The 18,437-nt window shown below is 42.6% G+C and overlaps 1 protein-coding gene across 1 annotated transcript; it reads right to left on the reverse strand.

Moving 5' to 3' along the window:
- Positions 1-310: 310 nt before the first annotated feature.
- On the reverse strand, positions 311-17,061 carry LOC118937820 (glutaredoxin domain-containing cysteine-rich protein 1-like). Its single transcript, XM_036939514.1, has 5 exons — positions 16,946-17,061; positions 13,575-13,629; positions 4,481-4,720; positions 3,906-3,971; positions 311-717 (listed from the first exon to the last, which is right to left on the reverse strand). Exons 1-5 carry the CDS (start codon positions 17,059-17,061, stop codon positions 538-540), a joined length of 657 nt encoding a protein of 218 aa, XP_036795409.1. The 3' UTR covers positions 311-537.
- Positions 17,062-18,437: the final 1,376 nt, after the last annotated feature.

Consider the following 18,437-nt stretch of genomic DNA (forward strand, 5'->3'; position numbering starts at 1 on the left):
AGTGATGAAAGCTTAATTATTTAACAAACTACAGGTCATCAGGTCACCACTACACGGTTACATATCAGTGATTGTCTTACACCTCAATGACCAACTCTAGATTATCCTGGGGGAGTCCTAGACTGACCTTGTATTTGTCTGTTCAACTTATTGGTTCCATTTAAATGGGGAGGGGCACAGCTTGATACATTTTAGGACAGGCTGATGAAAATGTCATACCATGGAGAAAAATTATAACTTAAAATGTGTAATTGATCAACTAAGTGTAAATGTGCCACAGATAAAACCCATTTAAAGACTTATATTTTCTTGAAAACACAATTTTATTGACAATCTCCCATGGAGGATAAACCATGGTGTGAAAAATCAAGTCTTATCTCTGACAGAGTCCAATCCGTACAGTGTCCATATTAGGACAGCCTCAGTCTCGCTAGGACTTGTTTGTATTTCTGGCTGTCCTAATATGGACACCATACATTGTGTGGGCTTGGTGAGGGCCTGGGGAAAGGGGATATTTCGATCAGGCACTTAGAGTCATCATTGGCTGCAGCTGGAACAGGGCTGCAGGCCATTCTCGTTGCACCAGGTGCACTTCAGGGCTTTGAACGACTCTGTGAAGCAGTTGCGGAAAACTGACAACTTGCTACCATGGCACATGGGGCACGGGACGAAGGCAAAGCCCCCACAGGTCTGGCACGTGTGGGGGTGCTGTACCCTCTGGGGGAAAACACACACACAAAAAAACATTGTGAGAGCAAAATTGTTATAATATTGTAATAGCATCAAATGGCTGTTTTATGCAACTGAATAGAGGGTTCTTATAACTCTATTGTGTCTGTGTGAACTGAAAGTGAGCCTCTGGGAGATTTAACACTGACAGAAGATTTACTATGTCTTTGGGTGATAAGCCTAACAAGACCTCATTCCATAGCATGAGTTAATGTGTCTGTACTGGGGTACCAGGGGGAGATGTCTCCAGTATGGAGTTGGGGGCCAGACCCTGGTCCTCTACACAATGAGAACAGTCTTGACAGCAGATACTGTCTGAATTATTAGTGACCCATTCCATACATCTGTTGTTTGTCATGAACATCCAGGAGGATGGACTTTGGTATAAAATGCTATGGCTCAAATCCGCTCGTTGGGCTCTCAACTAATCACCTATGGAAGGGTCATTGACAAGTTTCATTACTGCAGTAATTAAATAATACAGTTTGATTGTTTTGAAGAAATTTTAAAGTCTCCTTTTGATTACAATAATTCCACGACACAAGTTATGCCACTGGCTGAATTGAAAGCTAATTAGCATAGTTCTGTAGTGTATGTAAGGGTTTATGTGCATCGTTGTATGCCTAATTGGGTTTTTTACTTTGAAAGCTTGTCAACATGGCCTTGTATTCTGCTGTTATTTTCCCTGATAGGAAAGGTGTTACAAATTCCCTGCCGGTGACTGTTATCAGCACCTCACAACCCTGAGCTGCACATTCCACTCACCATCCCCAACACTTGAAGCCTGCTCTTGTGATATCATATGTACAGTATATTCATTGACTTTCATTTCCTTCAACAGAACTTTTCCCACTTTTCATCCCCATGTCCATCTTCCTCAGTGGGTTCAAATACAGTGTCTTGCGAAAGTATTCATCCCCCTTGGCGTTTTTCCTATTTTGTTGCATTACAACCTGTAATTCAAATAGATTTGTATTTCATGTAATGGACATACACAAAAATAGTCCAAATTGGTAAAGTGAAATGAAAAAAATTACTTGTTTAAAAAAAAAAATGAAAAATGTAAAACAGAAAAGTGGTGCATGCATATGTATTCACCCCCTTTGCTATGAAGCCCCTAAATAAGATCTGATGCAACCAATTACCTTCAGAAGTCACATAATTAGCTAGATTGCACACAGGTGGACTTTATTTAAGTGGGACATGATCTGTCACATGATCTCAGTATATATACACCTGTTCTGAAAGGCCCCAGAATCTGCAACACCACCAAGAAAGTGGCACCATGAAGACCAAGAAGCTCTCCAAACAGAGGGAAAAAGTTGTGGATAAGTACAGATCAGGGTTGGGTTATAAAAAAATATCAGAAACTGAACATCTCACGGAGCACCATTAAATCCATTATTTAAAAAAATGAAAGACTATGACGTCACAACAAACCTGTCAAGAGAGGGCTGCCCACCAAAACTCACGGACCAGGGGGCATTAATCAGAGAGGCAACAAAAAGATAAAAGATAACCCTGAGGAAGCTGCAAAGCTCCACAAGCGGAGATTGGAGTATCTGTCCATAGGACCACTTTAAGCCGTGCACTCCACAGAGCTGGGCTTTACAGGTAAAAGCCATTGCTTAAAGAAAAAAATAAGCAAACATGTTTGGTGTTTGCCAAAAGGCATGTGGGTGACTCCCCAAACATATGGAAGAATGTACTCTGGTCAGATGAGACAAAAAGTTAGCTTTTTGACCATCAAGGAAATCGCTATGTCTGGCTCAAACCCAAAACCTCTCATCACCCGAGAACACCATCCCCAAGGTGAAGTATGGTGGTGGCAGCATCATACTGTGGGGATGTTTTTCATCGGCAGGGACTGAGAAGCTGGTCAAGAATTGAAGGAATGATGGATGGCACTAAATACAGGAAAATTCTTGGGGGAAACCTGTTTGTCTTCCAGAGATTTGAGACTGGGATGGGGGTTCACCTTCCGGCAGGGTAGCCTAGTGGTTAGAGCGTTGGACTAGTAACCGGAAGGTTGTGAGTTCAAACCCCCGAGCTGACAAGGTACAAATCTGTCGTTCTGCCCCTGAACAGGCAGTTAACCCACTGTTCCCAGGCCGTCATTGAAAATAAGAATTTGTTCTTAACTGACTTGCCTGGTTAAATAAAGGTAAAATAAAAAAAAAAGAACAATGTTTAAGGGGAAACATTTAAATGTCCTGGAATGGCCAAGTCAAAGTCCAGACCTCAATCCAATTGAGTGTCTGTGGTATGACTTAATGGTTGCTGTACACCAGCGGAACCCATCCAACTTGAAGGAGCTGGAGCAGTTTTGCCTTGAAGAATGGGCAAGAATCCCAGTGGCTAGATGTGCCAAGTTTATAGAGACATACCCCACTTGCAGCTGTAATTGCAGAAAAAGGTGGCTCTACAAAGTATTGACTTTTGGGGGGTGAATAGTTATGCACGCTCAAGTTTTCTGTTTTTCTGTCTTATTTCTTGTTTGTTTCACAATAAAAAATATTTTGGATCTTCAAAGTGGTAGGAATGTTGAGTAAATCAAATGATACAAACCCCCCCCAAAAAATATATTTTAATTCCAGGTTGAAAGGCAACAAAATAGGAACAATGCCAAGGAGGGTGAATACTTTTGCAAGCCACTGTAAAGTTCCTGTGGGGGTAACTCTTGGCCTGCTTTATTCCCCTCTAACCGGGGGCAGTGTCAATGAGTCACAAACCAGTAAAATACATAGAGCCGGGTTGCTCTCTTTCAAAAACCTTTTCACAGTTGTTTGTCTGTCAGTGTCTTTGCTCTGTTTGAAACACAACCTCAATTTTTGATATGACCCTCACACCTGTGTGTGAACAAATTTATTAGATGCAGAATCAATAACAAGCCTTCCATTATTGATGCCCATTCATCATTTGTCAGTTCACTGATGTATCATTGTCGGCGAGTAGGCCTATATGGTATATCAGAATGATCAATACTATTTTCCTATCCTGTGTTTCATTTATGTTTATTTTAATCATATTTAATTGCAAACATATTTGAGTATTTTTGTAATTTGAGGCGTCAGAGGCATCAGTTGAAACATGACATTGAATTTGTTAACTGTGCAGTTACCAGTGTTATTACTGAATATATTGTATCTGTTTGGTGGTAGTTGATTAAAAATTACCTCAATTTTGGCCAGACGTTCCTGAAGTTCTCCTGATTCATTCATGTCCAATATTTTCTCAGCACCCTGCAAAGTTATTATCATAGTGTAAGATGCATCATATCATTACTAGACCTTTGATAATTTCATAGCTAATATATTCATAACACTTCGATAGGATCAAGGTGGGTCCGTGCTTGACTTGGACCGAAATAGGGGCCGGTACTAATTTTGCGTGTCGGTACTGTTTAAACCTTTGAGCTAATAATTCTATAAGAGGTGCAGGTACTCAATCAGTTGAAAATTTGACGTGCCAGTACTCAGCTGCAGTGAGCTCCTACCCAAGTCAAGCACTGAGATGGATTGTATGTTTTTTTTGATGGTAAAACGTGCTAGAATGTTTCATAATAGGACATTATTCATAAAGTGTGTCAGTGTAGGAGTGATGTATCAGGTCCCTCTGTACATGTCATCTTATTCATTATGATATAAAAGACCATATGGATTCTAAGTCAACACTCCTAGTCTGAGATGTTTTATAAACACAAGCCCAGGAATTGGAAAATGAGTTGTAATGACCAAGTGAAAGCACTGACCCCGAGGTAGTGTCCATCGATGAACACGACTGGTAGCGAGGGAGGTTCGCCCACCCGCTTGCATCGTTCTTCCAGGTCCTTCCCATACTCACAGTCCAGGGCTATATTCTTTTCCAGAAACTTGACCCTGTGGTTTGAAAAGATCTTCCGGACCAACTCACACCGTTCAAACGTGGTCCTTACTACTCGAAAGCTGGTGGTGTAGATCACTATCCGCCCAAATTCTAGTGTCAACTCGGGCTTGTAAGGAAAACACACAAAAAGGAAATTAGATACGGTATGTGATCAACCTTATACTCTCCCCTACCTACAGTATTTATTTGGTATAAATAAATACTGGACGGTATTTATTTTATTAGTTATAACATTTAATTTGGCGCTATACTCCAGCATTCTGGGATTTTACATCAAATGTTTTATGAGGTGACAGTATAGAATCTCAGCTTTTATTTAAGAGTATTTTCATACATATCTGTTTTACCAGTTAGATATAAATGCACTTTATGTATCTAGTCCCTCGATTTGAAGTTGTCATAAGTATTTGGACAAATTCACTTGTAGTGTATTAAATTTAGTAAAAAGTTTAGTATTTGGTCCAATATTTCTAGCATGCAATGGCTACATCAAGCACATTCATACTGACTCTACACTCACAAACACACAGTCGCTTACGATCATCATATTTGCTACTGCTACTCTTTTTATCATAAATCGTGATGCCTCGTCACCTTACCCCTATACATATTTATTTTTTAACTGTTTTAAGTGAAATATTAGCTATTGTCTGAAGCTGAAAAAGACAGGAAATCCAAAAGCTAATTTGACCTACAGTATGTTAGAATGCCCAGTCATGTTCATTTAATCTCAGGCATAATTTACTGCAGTTTAAGACCATCCATAGAACCCACTACAGTGCATTCGGAAAGTATTCAGACCCCTTCCCTTTTTCCACATTTTGTTACGTTAAACCTTATTCTAAATGGACGGCTTGGAACACTGCTCATCCAATCAGCATCCAGGATCCAAACAAGCCATTTTATAATTATAAATCCTTTGTACACTGTAAATTGACTGCAAGGAGCCAAAACAGATAGTATTTCACAAAAACATAATCATTTCGAACATTGATTACATTGGGAAACGATCACACACGTTTTTATAGTATTTTATGTCCAATGAAGATTCAAATATTATTGTAATTTTTTTGCTCTGAAAACCACCCATGGTTCAAATTCGCCAGTTGGAGAACCTTGATGCAAAGTGAAGTTAGTTCAGACAGTATGAGATGTAGGTGAGGCCAAATGTAAGATTAGAGCCATTGTGATAGATGTGTGGCAAAGGCATCGGAGGGAGGGCATTTACCTCTAATGTTTGATTGCGGACCGCCATAGTACCATTGAAGAAGAAGACGAAAAGGATAACTTTTGCATTGTCATAAGAGATTGGATTATTGTACCAGTGTTGAATGTCCATACTGAAATAGCTAACTAGCTATTATGCTAAGGCAATAATTATTTGAGGTAAATGTTGTTGCTTTGCTTGTTGAAACTGTCACTGGGAAATTACTTTGTTAATGTTAGCTAGCTTTTAACTTAGTTAAAAGTTTCCTTGTGTGCCTTTTTCTGCAGATCATTCTATGCATCGTTCTGTTTGTGTCTAGCAACAGTATATGTTGAACATAGGTACTAGCTAGCCACCTAGCAAGCTAACGATTGTCAGCTAAATTAGCTAGATAGTTAAGTAATGTTTGAACACTGATCGTTAGCTAGCTGCTGGAGCGAAGAAGCTATCCTGTTAGCTGACGTTACCAATATCGTTAATAGTTTATGCTGTCCGCGATCATGTTTAGGTCCTAGCCAGTTATTTAGCAATCCGAGAGACATTCAGGTCTTACCTAGCTACGACTCCTATTTAGATGTCTAACGCTAGCTGTAAACAGCCGAGTTTACTTACTATTACAATAGGCTTTGATGAGCAGAATAACTAGCTAACTAGCTAATTAACGTTAGTATTTTAAACCATCCAGTCCTATGATTAAGTGTCTATAATTTACAAAGTGTAATTTTTTTCTGGCAGTCATACCTCATCTAACATTAAAAAAATATATATAGAAATAGATCAAGAATATCCACCTGTAATCTGCCAAAACAGTACAACCCTAATCAAAGTAAGTACATCATATTTTGTTGTTGTACATTTAGCCTTTTCTAAATATTGTAATAGCATGATGTTCTACTGGAAACCTGTCTTTATCTATGTGCTGACACAAATGACTAAGTACACACACAAATGACTGATGAGTAGCTGAGAGATATCGATGAAAAGATTGTGGGAGCTGTTTTTCTTAACTTTAGTGCAGCCTTTTACATTATCGATCATAATCTGCTGCTGGAAAAATATGTATTGTGGCTTCACATCCCCTGCTATATTGTGGATCAAGAGTTACACCTTATGGAACAGTGGGGACTGTGAAGAGACACACACTGGCACAGACGCACGCATTCCCACACACATGATAACATACAGACACGTATGCATTGATTTTGTGTTGTAAATATGTGGTAGTAGATTAGTGGGCTGATTGCACACACTTAATGTGTTGTGAAATATGTTTTGCAATGTATTGTAATGTTTCTGAAATTGTATATAACTGCCTTAATTTTGCTGAACCCAAGGAAGAGTAGCTTCTGCCTTGGTGGCTGTGTTGTTGCCTACCCTCACCACCTGGGGGCAGCCCGTCAGGAAGTGCAGGGGAGAGATAGGCTACACCTGCAGTCAGACTGTTACTAGGAGGGTGTGTATGGCAACTGCTCGGCCTCCAACCGCAAGGCACTACAGAGGGTAGTGCGTACGGCCCAGTACATCACTGGGGCTAAGCTGCCTGCCACCCAGAACCTCTACACCAGGTGGTGTCAGAGGAAGGCCCTAAAAATGGTCAAAGACCCCAGTCACCCCAGTCATAGACTGTTCTCTCTACTACCGCATGGCAAGCGGTACCGGAGTGCCAAGTCTAGGACAAAAAGGCTTCTCAACAGTTTTTACCCCCAAGCCATAAGACTCCTGAACAGGTAATCAAATGGCTACCCGGACTATTTGCATTGTGTGCCACCCCCCAACCCCTCTTTTTATGTTTTATACTCCTGCTAAAGTGCATCGTCACTTTAACCATACCTACATGTACATACTACCTCAGTCAGCCTGACTAACCGGTGTCTGTATGTAGCCTCGCTACTTTTATAGCCTCGCTACTTTTATAGCCTCACTACTTCTATAGCTTCGCTACTGTTATTTTTCACTGTCTTTTTACTGTTATTTTATTTCTTTACTTACCTATTGTTCACCTAATAACTTTTCACTGTAAGGTCAACACCATTATATGGATTTATTCGACTTTTTAAAATGTACATTTTCCAAAGGTCTGCATCATTGGCTTGACGGCTATGCGTGGAAGCCAGGAGATGCTAAATGTGTTTATGTTCATTAACGGTCAGTTACCGTGAGACCAACAGTTATTTGCTTGACAATCACAGGGTGATGAAATTTCGTGACAGCCACAGCCCTAGTATTGACGGAGAAAAAAAGGCGGGAAAAACTCCCTTTAACATGCATTGGCCTTTGAAAACCTAATATAGCCACGAATATAGTCCCATCATACCCCTCTAGTATCAGCAATTCTAGGGTTTCCTGTATATTTGTCTAATGTTGATGGGAATATTACTCTGTTTTAATTTAACTCCTTAATCACTGTGATAAATAAAACAGTTTTTCTTGAGTGCACTTTTAATAGAGCTGAGATTTCCTTTGAAGTGCAAAGTGTAGCAATACAGGTCAAATCGGTCATGACACAGACATGATTGAGTAGCAGGAAGATCAGAATGTCGTCAACCAAGAGATTGGGACTTCAAATCCCAGGCGAGGGAGGACATGCCAAAAAACAATGGCTGTATAAATGAACATGCACAATGTAATCACGCATGTCAATGTCTGTCAAATATGTCAATTGAAAACATTGTATGTGTGTAACTAATTCCACAGGCTTTTTTAATTAAGATGCCCAAATAATAATTTCTAGTTGAATGAAAATATAAGACAAGTTGAGCAAACACAACATTTTAAGTTGACAACATTTTAGCAAATTTCTTCTCAAGTTGGAGCTAAGTTTGGGCCAATTAAGAGTTAAGTTCAGGTAACACTTAGACTGAAAAGTTTAGTAAATAATAATAATTAGTTTAAACAACTAGAATGTTTTTTACAGTGTACAGTACACCAAGTCCTGCAGTGTTGTGTATCGACTACACCTCTGAGTAAGCATGGAGGTAATCCCTCTCTACGCCTGGCTGTCAGCACTATCTATTCTCCATCTACTCCTTTCACAGGCCTCATTCCATTACCACCTAATGGAGCTCTAGGTGACCATACAGATGTAGGATCTTAATTTGATCAATGTTGTCAAACTGTGAAAGCTGTTCTGACTTTGTGGCTGTGTTATCTAGTGGAATATCTAGTGGATTGCTAAAATACTACACTAAAATACTACAAATTTCACTTTATGTGAGAAAACAAGCACTGTATAGTGTAGAGAATGATTGTACCATCAAAATATTGTTTTTACAGCTGTTTGAAGCTGGTGGACCAAAACCTAAAGTCATTTTTGTTTTGGTCCACCAGCTTCAAACACCTGTAAAAACTATGATAACTATGATAACACTGAAAAGGTACAATACATATTCATCATACTTGAAGTGACCTAGATCACTTACCCCACATGCATTAGGGAGGTTTTCAAATAAGACCTGACCTGCACTGACTTTGTGCTTGACCCCCCTTACAGTCCCATTTTTGCTGAGGATGTTGACACGCTTGTGGCTAATTGGTGCTCTGTCCTTTGAGGCCCCAGCATACATGAGCAAATCATCCCGCTCGCTCTCGCTATCATCCAACTCGGAGCCTAGAAACACATGTAGAAAAGCATGTCCGTTAGCATCTCCACTTGTGGAAGGCGTACTGGCCCGGTCCGCATCCGAACTACTGGTACAATCTGAATCCAACGAGTCAAACGGCCCCCTATCTTTAAAAATCTCCTTCAGCACCCGACCACTGTTCCCCGAAGCCACGCGGAACCTCACCCGCTTCTGGGGTTTCTCTTCGCCCGGCGGTGTCAACATTGTCCACTCCTTTGGAAAACCCAGTGGTAGATTACATAGTCCAGAAAGGTGCTTTGCAGTCCCCTTCTTATTTTCATTCAAAGCTTAACATAACCGCCTAGACTAGACAAAGTATTTTTTCCTCATGGATTACTAGAGAGTAATCGTCAGAGTTCTAAAAAAGACTGTCAGTCCTAAACTGCCTCACTCTTGGAGATCCAGGACCAGTAAATAATGCATGTATTTCTACCATGGTAACAGAGAAATCGACCTAAAGTAAACCGATAGCCCCTGCTGAATAATTCATCACACTTTTGCACAGTTTTCTTAGAAGCTTTGACAAAACAGCTTTGAGCAAACATGCCTTTTTTTATGGGGTACATCAAACAACAACATTCTTTTCCCCTTTTTCTTTGTAAAATTAATCAGTAGAGCAAAATAGGGCAGCTTATCTGAGGGTCACAATCGGATATTCGTCAACACTATGACTGTTGCAGTACTGTTTCGGGTCTCGAACCTGTCTCCAGCCAGCCAAAATTGGACAAAGTAACTTTTCCCTGAACAAGGTCAACTTTACAATGTACTAGTGTGACTGATTTGCAATAGGGATCTGATTTGAACCGGTGATCATTCATTACATAATGTGTCTGTTTCGGAAAAACTTCCAATCTATTGTCTTACAGACGTCCCAAGTCTCCAACACGCACCCTGGATAAGCAAAATTGTGGCCATTGAATCGTGTGAAGGCCGTGGTCATTGTGCTTTCTGTAAGTACCGCCTCAGAATTCAGTTTTTACTGCATGAACACACCTGTTGAGCATGAATGAATGACATAAGGGGACGTCCGTTCATCCTTTGTCCTCATTGGTCTACATTTCCCTCCCTTTGCACTCTGGGGGAAGCAAGGCTGCTATTACACACAACCTAGAGCAGGGACAGGGACAGGTGTTCGCCAAACAACAGTAGTGGACCAGACCATATAATGTGTCACGGCCACACATCGTGTCTGCAGAAAAACCTCTGCCAGTTATTGTGTCCCAGGTGATAAAGTGTCTCCCTGGAAATGTGACACTTCAGCTATAGCCTGAACAACACCACTCTGTTTGAGTGGCACAGGTTAGCCTCTGAAGAAAGTTGGGCCCTTGCCCCCTCCAGCCTGTGCCCAGCTGTCCACCTCATGTCTTGATGAGGGGAGATAAGACCGACAAAAGGGAAAAGTGCGATGGCTCAAGTAAGGATCTACTGAAGCGTCAAAGGCTGAGTACTATTAGATTGGATGTGTTGCCAACAACTTACAGCAAAGCCTCTGAGATGATCCATGCACCCACTGTGCACAGACATGAGTTCAATAACAAGACTATGTTTGATTGAGCTGTTAACTAACGGGAATTCTATGTGAAATCAACAAAACTTCCAGCCATTTTGGCTAAAAGTGGGTGGGGAAAAAAACGTGTATGACATTTTGCAAACCTACTAGGTCTTCCTTGTTGATACAATGTCATCACATGGACAATTTGCATAATTTTTTATTGAAATTACATGGGCCGTTATGGTATATTATTAGCCAAGACACAACGTGTCCCTCTCGCTACATCAACGGGAGTATCTTTCCCTCTAAATGTCATATTGGTTCACGAATGTACAGCCGCAACAGTTGCAACTATGATTAGTGTCACTGCCTCTATGTCTTAGTTAGATCTACTGTTTGATGATTGTAATTATAATGTCATTTTATTGTAACTGTAATATTTCATTTGAATACGTTTCAGACAATATTTGGGGTTATTCAATTAACCAACTTTACTCACAATTATTGAACAGATAAGTGTTGCCTCGTTTAGGGCTTGTGTGAGATAAACCATGTACCATGTATCAAGTGAAAGAGACTAATCAATAATATCTATTATATTCAACTATATATTTTATATTCTATTGCAATCAATTCCACTCTATTTTAGGTGTTAGGAGTCAAAGTCTGCATTCACTCAAAAGTCCCCCTTTAGACGGCAATCAACCTGATCCATCCCCCAAGGATAATGTAACTATGTCCAGCAAAGGGCAGACTGGAATTACATTTGCAATGGAATGTCAGGCTGACCTATCACCTCCCAAAGGACTGATGGTTGTATCTATGAGCCTGGCTCAGGTCACTCCATGGGGCTGAACAAGGGATCAATCTCCCTCAATGAGAAAATTATTCAAACCCACTGAACAGGAACTAGAGGAGAACACCCTTTCCCTTTCCCATATCGGTGAGAGACGACCATACTAAGAATCGGGAAGACACTAAAATGGCAAATATTTTCACCATGCATGATGCATCTAGCCTGGTTCTCTTTGTGCTATCATGTCAACTCATTGTCATTCCAAACATTGGTTTGGCAAGGAGTGTTTGGCAAGGAGTGTCACGATGGCACAAACAGACTGGTTCCCAGGCTAGCATGCATCATGTTGTAGTATACTTTTTTTACTCCTTAAAATGAATGTCTTAGGTGTTTGTATCAAGGTCCTCTTGATATTCACATATTTATTAAGATCATTTGTCCTTCACTCCCTTATATTAGTTCAGCTTAGTGCTTGTCATTTACTGGGTTCTTCTTATCTGATTATGGAGAAAGCTGTACATTCAGCTTGTCAACACCTCTTACAAAAACAAATAGTCAAACTCTGTTCCACTTTGAGACATGAGAGATTGACATGCATATCATTAATGTTAGCTCCCTGTGTACTTTTAAGGGCCAGCGATGAGTCACATGCAATTTTCCCAAATACCTGACCACACGACTGAACAGTAGTCCAGGTGCGACAAAACTAGGGCCTCTAGGACCTGCTTTGTTTGTAGTGCTGTTAGGAACGCAGAGCTTTATGGACAAACTTCTCCACATCTTAGCTACTGTTGAATTAATATGTTCAAAGAGCTGAAGGACGAGCTGACATCCACACCCGTGAATGTCAAACACAATCGCTGTTTGGGGATGGCTCAGTCAGTGCAGTCAGTGCAGCTCAGACCAGTGCAACGTTCACGGAGGGCTGGAACCAACGCCCCCGTTTTTCTCAGAACGCATTTATTCGCTCTCTCTCTTCCTCTCACCACTATGAGTGTAGCTCAGCCCACTACGGGTGCATGGCTGAGCACACACACGAGGACGGTTTGAGTGGGAAGAATAAGAGGTCAGCAAAGCAGACACTCTTTTGAGCCGCTATGCTACACCTCATAAGAACCACAGACTCCTAGGAGTAATGTGGCTCAGCATTATCGGGAGTGGCATTTAAACTGCACCCTCTCCCCCTGGCTAAGCCAGATGCTGGAGAAGGGTTATGCCATCCAGTTCCACCGAAGTCCTCCCCAATTTTGGGAGTGGTGGAGACGGTGATGAAGTAACCGCTCTTATGAAAGAGATTACGGAACTTTTGGCAAAGGAGGCGGTCACAGTATTTCCCCAGGAGCAATGGAATTTTAGCACTACTTCCCCGTGCCAAAATACACGGGGGGAATGAGGCCAATATTGAATTTACGCACTCTCAACGAGAGCGTAGCCAAACGGCCCGTTCGAATGCTTACGACAAAGCGTCTGCTGGACTGTGTCCACAACAAAGATGTTTGCATAAGCATCGACCTAAATGACTCATACTTCCAAGTGCCGGTGCATCGTCGTCACAGGAAATTCCTGCGTTTACCCTTTCAAGCAAATGCGTGGAGGCGGCAATAAAGCCATTGCGTCGTCGGGTAATATAGTTTTTGGCCTACCTAGACAACCTACTGGTTCACACGGCAAAGGCGCATTTCGGCATGACACTTGAGTCTCATGTCGTCTGCCCACTTTGAGAGTCCGTTGGGACTCCTGACATTGTCACCTATACTTCCTCTCCGGCCTCTAGGTCATCAGGCTGCTGATTATCCCGCACACCTGTCACCATCGTAAAGCGCACCAGCACCTCATGACACTCACCTGGACTCCATCACCTCCTTGATTATCTTCCCGGTATCTGTCACTCCCCTTGGTTCTTTATTTTCCTTGGTTCTTCCTCATTGACTCTGTTTTCATGTCGGTGCGTTGTTTGTGTTACGTGCTTATTTATTAAAACACTCAATCCCTGTACTTACTTCCCGACTCTCAGCGCACTCGTTACACACATGCAGTGAATGGAACGTGTTTTTCACATGATAAGCAGCTCCCACCCTCCACCATTAGGGTGGTCGCGGTGGCGATTTCAGCTTGTCATGAGAGGTTTGGCAGAGACACTGTCCTGGCGAAACGTTGAATATCAAATATACTTGCAGTGAAGCCGCTCAACAACTACACCATACCAGTCATACAACAGATTCCCATTCAGAGCGACACACAGACCAGGGTCAATGCCCTGCTCAAGGGCACGTTGAGAGATCTCCCATCAGGCCAAAAAACGTGAACCCGAACCCTCCAAGATCCCCACACAGTTCCCCAATAGCTGTCCCTCAACCATTCGAAAACCCTCCCAAATTCTCCCCCAAGAAAAAATAAATAAAAATAGAATTAATTCCATTCTCCAACTTCAAGAATCCCCCAATGGCACCAACAACTAAGAGAATGAACTAAAGATTTTTAAAAAAGAGACAGAAGAAAACAGCAATAAACAATAAAAAAAATATTTAAAAAACAAAGGACATCAAGGACAACCAAAATCATAACAGCAATGCCAACTGTATATGATTGTGTGCATGTCTGGCGTGTGTGTTCTTGTATGCAGCGTTTATTTGAATGAGAGTGTGTGTATATGCATGTGTACAAACACCTGCACGGCGTCAGCCTCAGGCAAACTGGCATTAGCTGTAAAAACACTGCCCCTCAGTGTCATTCAAACATACTTTTTATTATGTTTTATTTTGACTTTATTTTTGACTTTTATCTTTGACCATCATTCTATCTCCTGCACAGCAACTACACTCCCACTTGTCTCCAATTCCACATCCCAACCCTCAGCTTCCCTCAGCCCATCCCACCTATCTCTGCAGGCCACTCTCTTCAGATTTCTACACAACATAATATCTTTCAACTATGCTGTGATGTTTAACGTACAATTTCAATCTATCTAATCGAATAGAATCCACAGATTGATAGTTGAAAATAAATCATTTTACTAAGAGTATTAGTATATTAGTAATTGACTGACCAGAAACAGGCTACATGAGGGCAATACCAAAATAAATGGTCTATTGATTCTGTATCCTCACAACAAAATCTGCAGAGCTTCGATGATTTTATGCCCCAAATATTCAACATTTCGTTGGTGGCAAGAATTCGACAATAATTTTAGCTGAAAAGCACAAAGTCTTGAATCTTACGTTGTTTTATATACACTTGAAGTCGGAAGTTTACATACACTTAGGTTGGAGTCCTTAATTAAAAGTCGTTTTTCAACCACTCCACAAATTTCTTGTTAACAAACTATAGTTTTGGCAAGTCGGTTAGGACATCTACTTTGTGCATAACACAAGTAATTTTTCCAGCAATTGTTTACAGACAGATTATTTCACTTATAATTCACTGTATCACAATTCCAGTGGGTCAGAAGTTTACATACACTAAGTTGACTGTGCCTTTAAACAGCTTGGAAAATTCCAGAAAATTATGTCATGACTTTAGAAGCTTCTGCTAGGCTAATTGACATTCTTTGAGTCAATTGGAGGTGTACCTGTGGATGTATTTCAAGGCCTACCTCCAAACTCAGTGCCTCTTTGCTTGACATAAAATCAAAAGTAGTCAGCCAAGACCTCAGGAAGAAATTGTAGACCTGCACAAGTCTGGTTCATCCAATTTCCAAACGCCTGAAGGTACCACGTTCATCTGTACAAACAATAGTACGCAAGTATAAACACCATGGGACCACGCAGCCATCATACCCCTCAGGAAGGAGATGCGTTCTGTCTCCTAGAGATGAACGTACTTTGGTGCGAAAAGTGCAAATCAATCCCAGAACAACAGCAAAGGACCTTGTGAAGATGCTGGAGGAAACAGGTACAAAAATATCTATATCCACAGTAAAACGAGTCCTATATCGACATAACCTAAAAGGCCGCTCAGCAAGGAAGAAGCCACTGTTCAAAACCGCCATGAAAAACTTGGTTTGCAACTGCACACGAGGACAAAGATCGTACTTTTTGGAGAAATGTCCTCTGGTCTGATGTAACAACAATCAAACTGTTTTGCCATAATGACCATCGTTATGTTTGTAGGAAAAAGGGGGAGGATTGCAAGCCAAAGAACACCATCCCAACCGTGAAGCACGGGGGTGGCAGCATCATGTTGTGGGGGTCCTTTGCTGCAGGAGAGACTGGTGCACTTCACAAAATGGATGGCATCATGAGGTAGGACAATTATGTGGATATATTGAAGCAACATCTCAAGACATCAGTCAGGAAGTTAAAGCTCGGCCGCAAATGGGTCTTCCAAATGTACAATAACCCCAAGCATACTTCCAAAGTTGTGGCAAAATGGCTTAAGGACAACAAAGTCTGACCTGACCTCAATCCTATAGAAAGTTTGTGGGCAGAACTAAAAAAGTGTGTATGAGCAAGGAGGCCTACAAACCAGACTCAGTTACACCAGCTCTGTCAGGAGGAATGGGCAAAAATTCACCCAACATTGTGGGAAGCTTGTGGAAGGCCACCCGAAACGTTTGACCCAAGTTAAACAATTGAAAGGCAACGCTACCAAATACTAATTGAATATATGTAAACTTCTGACCCACTGAGAATGTGATGAAATAAATAAAAGCTGAAATAAATCATTCTCTCTACTATTATTCTGACATTTCACATTCTTAAAATAAAGTGGTGATCCTAACTGACAGGGAATTATTACTTGGATTGAATGTCAGGAATTATGATTTTTAAATGTATTTGGATAAGGTGCATGTAAACTTCCGACTTCAACTGTATGTATCTCCCTAACAGGGAGTGAAGTCTGTTTGTGCTGTAGGACAAGGAGGTCAGCAATTTCATTCTGTCACCATCGTTGTACGAACTGGAAATATACTTAGACCAACGTGCAGCGTGATTTGGGTTCCACATGTTTAATAAAGGAAACTCACAAAAAACAATAAACAGCAAACGAAACGTGACGCTCAAGCAGTGTTCACAGGCAACTACACAGAAACAAGATCCCATAAAAACCAATGGGGAAATGGCTGCCTAAATATGATCCCCAATCAGAGACAACTATAAACAGCTGCCTCTGATTGGGAACCATACCAGGCCAACATAGAAATAAATGCACTAGACCTGACTCTATAAGGGAGGGTCCGGGTGGGCGTCTAGCGTCTCCGGTGTGGGGCGAAGTACCCACTCCGCTCATGGATTCGCCAGCATCGGTCGCGGCTCTGGTGCAGGACTTTGCCCCTGCCCAGACCACGGGTCCGGCCATGGAGCCGGTAGAACGCCGTGCCCAGACTGGGCATCGGCGCAGAGGAGGGCCCCAGCCATGTGGCTGGGTTGTACGCCGCACCCAGACTGGGCACAGGCGCCTAAGAAGGCGAGCTGAGTTGACCGCCGTGCCTGGACAGGGAACCGGCGCAGAGGAAGACTCCTGCCATGGAGCGGGAATGGACGCCGTGCCTGGACAGGACATCGGCACAGAGGAAGGCTCCTGCCATGGAGCGGGACTGGACGCCGTGCCTGGACTGGGCATCAGCGCAGAGAAGGGCTCCTGCCAGGACGTACCGGACTGGGGACACGCACTTCAGGGAGAGTGTGAGGAGGAGGCACAGGACGTACCGGACTGGGGACACGCACTTCAGGGAGAGTGCGAGGAGGAGGCACAGGACGTACTGGGCTGTGGAGGCGCACTGGAGACCTGGTGTGTAGAGCTGGCACAGATAGTGCCGGAACGATGACACTCTCCGCACGGTGAATGCGGGGAGCTAGCACAGGACGTACTGGGCTGTGGAGGTGCACTGGAGACCTGGTGCATATAACCAGCACAGATGGTGCCGGAACGATGACAAACTCCGCACAGTGAGCGCGGGGAGCTTGCACAGGACTTACTGGGCTGTAGAGGCGCTCTGGAGACTTGGTGCGTAGAACTGGCACAAATTGTACCGGAACGGTGACACCCACTTCAGGGTGAGTGCGTGGAGGAGACACAGGACGTACTGGATTGGGGAGGCGCACTGGAGGCCAGATGCGTGAAACTGGTGCAGTTGACACCGGACTGGTGTCACGCTCCTCAGCACGCCCGTTCTGCAGCCCTCCACCTCTTTCGTCGAGTTCCTCCTTCCACTCCCTGACGGTCTCTGGCTCATTCCTCGGCTCCGCCGACCACCCTGTGTGCCCCCCCTGTCTTTTGGGCATACACTGTGGCCACGAACCCAGGCGTTGTCACTGTCCTCCCTTCTCTCCCTGTGTCTGCCTCCACGGAAGGCTTTCGTCTCCAGCCATAATTTCCTCCCAAGTCCAGGATGTCTTCTCCTCCCAAGCCCAGGATACCTTCTCCTCCCGGGCACGCTGCTTGGTCCTGTGGTGGTGGTATCTTCTGTCACGTTCGTCATACAAACTGGAAATATACTCAGACCACATGTTTAATAAAGGAAACTCACAAAAAAACAATAAACAGCAAACGAAATGTGAAGCTCAAGCAGTGCCCACAGGCAACTACACAGAAACAAGTGGGGAAATGGCTGCCTAAATATGATCCCCAATCAGAGACAACGATAAACAGCTGCCTCTGATTGGGAACCATACCAGGCCAACATAGAAATACATGCACTAGATCACCCACCCTAGTCACACCCGACCTAACCAAAATAGAGAATAAAAAGGCTCTCTATGGTCAGGG

Source organism: Oncorhynchus mykiss, chromosome 12 (genome assembly GCF_013265735.2).
Source record: "Oncorhynchus mykiss isolate Arlee chromosome 12, USDA_OmykA_1.1, whole genome shotgun sequence".
Taxonomy (NCBI): Eukaryota; Metazoa; Chordata; class Actinopteri; order Salmoniformes; family Salmonidae; genus Oncorhynchus; species Oncorhynchus mykiss.

What these genes read in the sequence shown, in the direction of transcription:
- LOC118937820 (XM_036939514.1), bottom strand. Translation starts at nt 17,061, where the DNA reads ATGCCCAGTCTGGGCACGGCGTTCTACCGGCTCCATGGCCGGACCCGT. An exon ending in CGAATCCATGAGCGGAGTGG is followed by an intron (nt 13,630 to 16,945) that starts GTACTTCGCCCC and finishes AGGAAAATAAAG; the next exon opens with AACCAAGGGGAGTGACAGAT. An exon ending in TCGATGGACACTACCTCGGG is followed by an intron (nt 3,972 to 4,480) that starts GTCAGTGCTTTC and finishes ATAACTTTGCAG; the next exon opens with GGTGCTGAGAAAATATTGGA.